We start from the raw sequence: 3624 nt of genomic DNA, 5'->3' as shown, positions 1-3624 counted from the left end.
AGTCAAAGAAAGAAGAAAAGAAAACCAATCTTTCTTTTTCACCAAAGATGGTAGAAGCTCCACTCAGTCCTGTGATCCTTCTTCCCCTTACTTACTATTATGCAGTGGTTTGGTTAGAGGACAAAGAAGATCTATATCATTAGTTTTAGGCCTTATTACTGCTTCCAAGTATGGTTATTTCTGCACTTTGGATTGACCCAACTGATGAAGCTAAGATTTGTTTTGGTTTCTTGATCTCTTAACAAATTTGTCTTGCCTTTCACTGAAGCACTTCCATCTATTAGTTCATACGTCCAATCCGATTAGGTTTGCTCAGAAAAGATTGAAACTGACATACACATTCCATGGTGCATTTCAATTAATGCATCATTTACATATCACCTGGATCTCAACCAATTATATTAATTAAATTTTCACATTAACCCCCAAGCATGGCCCACCCAGACCTCATCATTCTATCTCTTCCTTGGATTCTTTCCTTTCCATGAGTTCCTCCTACTCAATTACTTCTCATATATCTTTGCTTTGCATCAAGGAATGAGGAATTGAGTGTGTAAAAAAGAAGCTGAGAGAGACTAGATCTCCACTTTTGTATGGAACTGAGAGCTCCTTGGTTATAATTCCCAGAGACTAAGAACAAGCAAAAGTGATCCAAAGATGAAGTTTATGAAGCTTGGAACTCGCCCTGACATATTCTTCACTTCAGAGTCTGTAAGGTGATCTCCTTGCTCAGTCCCTCTACTTATTTTTTCGCCAGCTTCTTATTCTTCAACTACTTTCGATATTCAGGACAATCTCTTCAGAAGTCTCAACTGATCTCAGAATCGAAGTTGACAACTCCCTCTATCATCTGCACAAGGTAAAAACAATATTCATCAAATCAGATAACCCATTTTGATAGTTACTAGCTAGTGTACTCAATCTTGTTTAAACTGTTTGCCACCGCAGTTTCCTCTCCTCTCCAAGTGCTTGCGCTTGCAAACACTCTGCAATGAATCAGCTGACACATCTGAGGCTGCAACCATCAAACTTCCGGCCTTCCCGGGCGGCGCCGAGGCGTTTGAGATCTGCGCGAAGTTCTGCTACGGCATTACAATCACCCTTAGCGCCCTCAACTTCATACCGGCCCGCTGCGCCGCAGAATACCTTCAGATGACCGACGACGCTGATCGGAGCAACCTCGTCGGCAAGCTTGATTCCTTCTTCAAGTCTTGCATCCTGCGGCGCTGGAAGGACACAGTGCTGACACTGCAGTGCACTAGGCAGTATGCTGCCTTATGCAAAGAGCTAGGCATGACCGGCAGATGCATCGATGCCGTCACTGCGATGATCGTAAACCACCCTGCGAAGGCTAACTGCTATCACAGAGGATGGTGGGCTGAAGACATATCTGAATTGGAGATAGACTTGTACTGGAGAGTCATGGTGGCAGTCAAGTCTGCTGGAATTGTATCAGAGAAGACAATTGGAGAGGCATTGCAGGTTTATGCAGTGAAATGGTTGCCAAACATGGCAAGCGAAGAAGGCCATCAGAGTGAAGAAGAGGTTGCAGAGGCTACCTTGAAGCACAGGTTGTTGTTGGAGAAAATAGTGAGTCTGATACCAATACAGAGAGGCTCTGTGACATGTAGTTTTCTTCTCAGGCTTCTCAAGGCTGCTAACATACTGAGTGCTTCTATGTCCACAAAGATGGAATTGGTTAGAAAAATTGGAGTTCAATTGGAGGAAGCAACTTTGAGTGATCTCTTGATTCCATCTCTGGCATACGGTAACGACGACGTTATTTACGACGTCGACATAGTTATGAACATATTGGAGGAGTTCATGCTTCAAGGACAAAGTCCTCCAACGAGTCCTCCAAGAGAAAAATTCATGAGCGAGAGGAGAAGGTCACGGTCCGCAGAGAATGTCGAATTCTTGGCGCAGGAGAATAGCAGGAGATCATCCTCTTCGTCGCATAGTTCTAAGCTGAGAGTGGCAAAACTCATTGATGGGTATCTGCAGGTGATTGCAAGAGATAAGAATTTGCCTATGGAGAAGGTGATTGCTCTTGCTGAAGCTATACCAGATTTCGCTCGGCCTGATCACGATGATCTCTACAAAGTTATCGATGCTTATTTTCGGGTAATGTAAAATCTACAACATTAGTCTTTCAAATTATTATCTTTTGATCCTTTTATCTTACTGAAGTGTTCCTTGTTTCTGTTCAACAACCAGGCACATCCAGAGATGGATAAGAATGCCAGAAAGCAATTGTGTCGTATTTTAGACTGCAAAAGGCTCTCTGTAGAAGCCTGTGTGCATGCAGCTCAGAATGAACTGCTTCCTTTGCGAGTGGTCGTTCAAGTCCTATTCTTTGAGCAGGCTCGTGCCGCCATGTCCGGTAGCCAGATGAGCGATCTGCCTACTGGTATCAAGGCGCTAATCGCTAAGTCTGCGATCGGAGATGAACAAAAGGATGCATCAAAGATCAGCAACTTTGGCAATGCGACGTCTTTGGACGACCAGTGGAGCATCTCAGGCTTGAAATATTCGAAATCGAAGATTGCAACTCTTAAGATGAAGCTTGCGGAAGACGAAGACATCGATGATGATTTCATACCTCGCGAGAGCCTCATGAGGAGCACTTCTTCGAGGTTCAAAGCTTTGTGCTCAATTCCTTCGAAACCGAAGAGGATGCTTAGTAAATTGTGGCCTATGAATAGAAGCATCAGTGAGAGGCACTGAAACCTTGCCTTGGCATAGTCTTTTAAGTAAATACAATGGTCATGTGTAAGTTTTCTACTATTTTCTATCAATTTTCTTCCTCTACTTAATCCATGAACAGCCTCCAGGTTCTTATGCTGTAGGTTATAAGCTTTTCCAGAGAAATGGGATGAAGCTTTTGCTGTGAAAATTGAGAATAAAAGCTCAAGATAGCTTACCGCTAGCAGTGATATCTTGTTAAAAAGGTCTCTTATATATGTGTGCATTGTTTTCCTCTCTGATGATTAATCTGACCTTATATAAGCCAAGCATTATTCTGGTCATTCATCGTTATCATGTTAACCCTTTCATTCTTTTCCTATATTTTTTATATGCATTTAAACCCTCTCATGTGAAGATCAACACTCATTTTCTTCTCTCGTTCAGATCATCAATTTAGTTTAAGAATACAAACACTATTTATTTAAAATTATATATAATTATTATACTCTTATTTCATAATACAAGTAAATATAAAAATTATTATTCCTTGAATAAATATTTTTTTTAAAAATAACAAATAAAAATATTTATTTTAAATTTAACCTAATTTCTATAGTAGGATACATTGAGAGAGAGAGAGAGAGAGAGAGAGAGAGAGAGAGAGAGAGTAACTCAAATGTTTCCCCTTGGTAACCAAAGATACCATCATATCTAACAATCATGGAGTGAGTATGATTTAAAAAAAGGTTAATATATATCATCCTTCTCTGATGTGACGAACCTCTCTATGGTGGAAAAAATAGCCATCAATTTATATTATAAACCCAAAATCAACGGGCACCGAAGGTACGAGATTAATGTGCTCGAATCTCCATGCGATCTCCCAAATGAAAGTTATTTAAAATTATACGTATATAAGATGTAAGAAGTGGAAGA

The 3624-nt window shown here is 40.6% G+C and overlaps 1 protein-coding gene across 1 annotated transcript; it reads left to right on the top strand.

The window, feature by feature from the left end:
* Positions 1 to 474: 474 nt before the first annotated feature.
* Positions 475 to 2958, top strand: LOC140758554 (BTB/POZ domain-containing protein At1g67900). The gene is made up of 4 exons (XM_073094794.1): positions 475 to 716; positions 790 to 859; positions 949 to 2124; positions 2218 to 2958. Exons 1-4 carry the CDS (start codon positions 658 to 660, stop codon positions 2725 to 2727), a joined length of 1815 nt encoding a protein of 604 aa, XP_072950895.1. The 5' UTR covers positions 475 to 657; the 3' UTR covers positions 2728 to 2958.
* Positions 2959 to 3624: the final 666 nt, after the last annotated feature.

The sequence above is a fragment of the Typha angustifolia genome, chromosome 1, assembly GCF_048772165.1.
Source record: "Typha angustifolia cultivar Huaian chromosome 1, ASM4877216v1, whole genome shotgun sequence".
NCBI lineage: Eukaryota > Viridiplantae > Streptophyta > Magnoliopsida > Poales > Typhaceae > Typha > Typha angustifolia.
The sequence above is the reverse complement of the archived record's forward strand: the minus strand, read 5'-3'. Positions and strand labels throughout refer to the sequence as shown.

Excerpts from the sequence above, each read along its gene's own strand:
- LOC140758554 (XM_073094794.1), top strand. The coding sequence starts at position 658 with ATGAAGTTTATGAAGCTTGGAACTCGCCCTGACATATTCTTCACTTCA. Across the intron at positions 717-789 it reads TTCACTTCAGAGTCTGTAAG|GACAATCTCTTCAGAAGTCT; the intron begins GTGATCTCCTTG and ends TTCGATATTCAG. Across the intron at positions 2,125-2,217 it reads TTATCGATGCTTATTTTCGG|GCACATCCAGAGATGGATAA; the intron begins GTAATGTAAAAT and ends TTCAACAACCAG.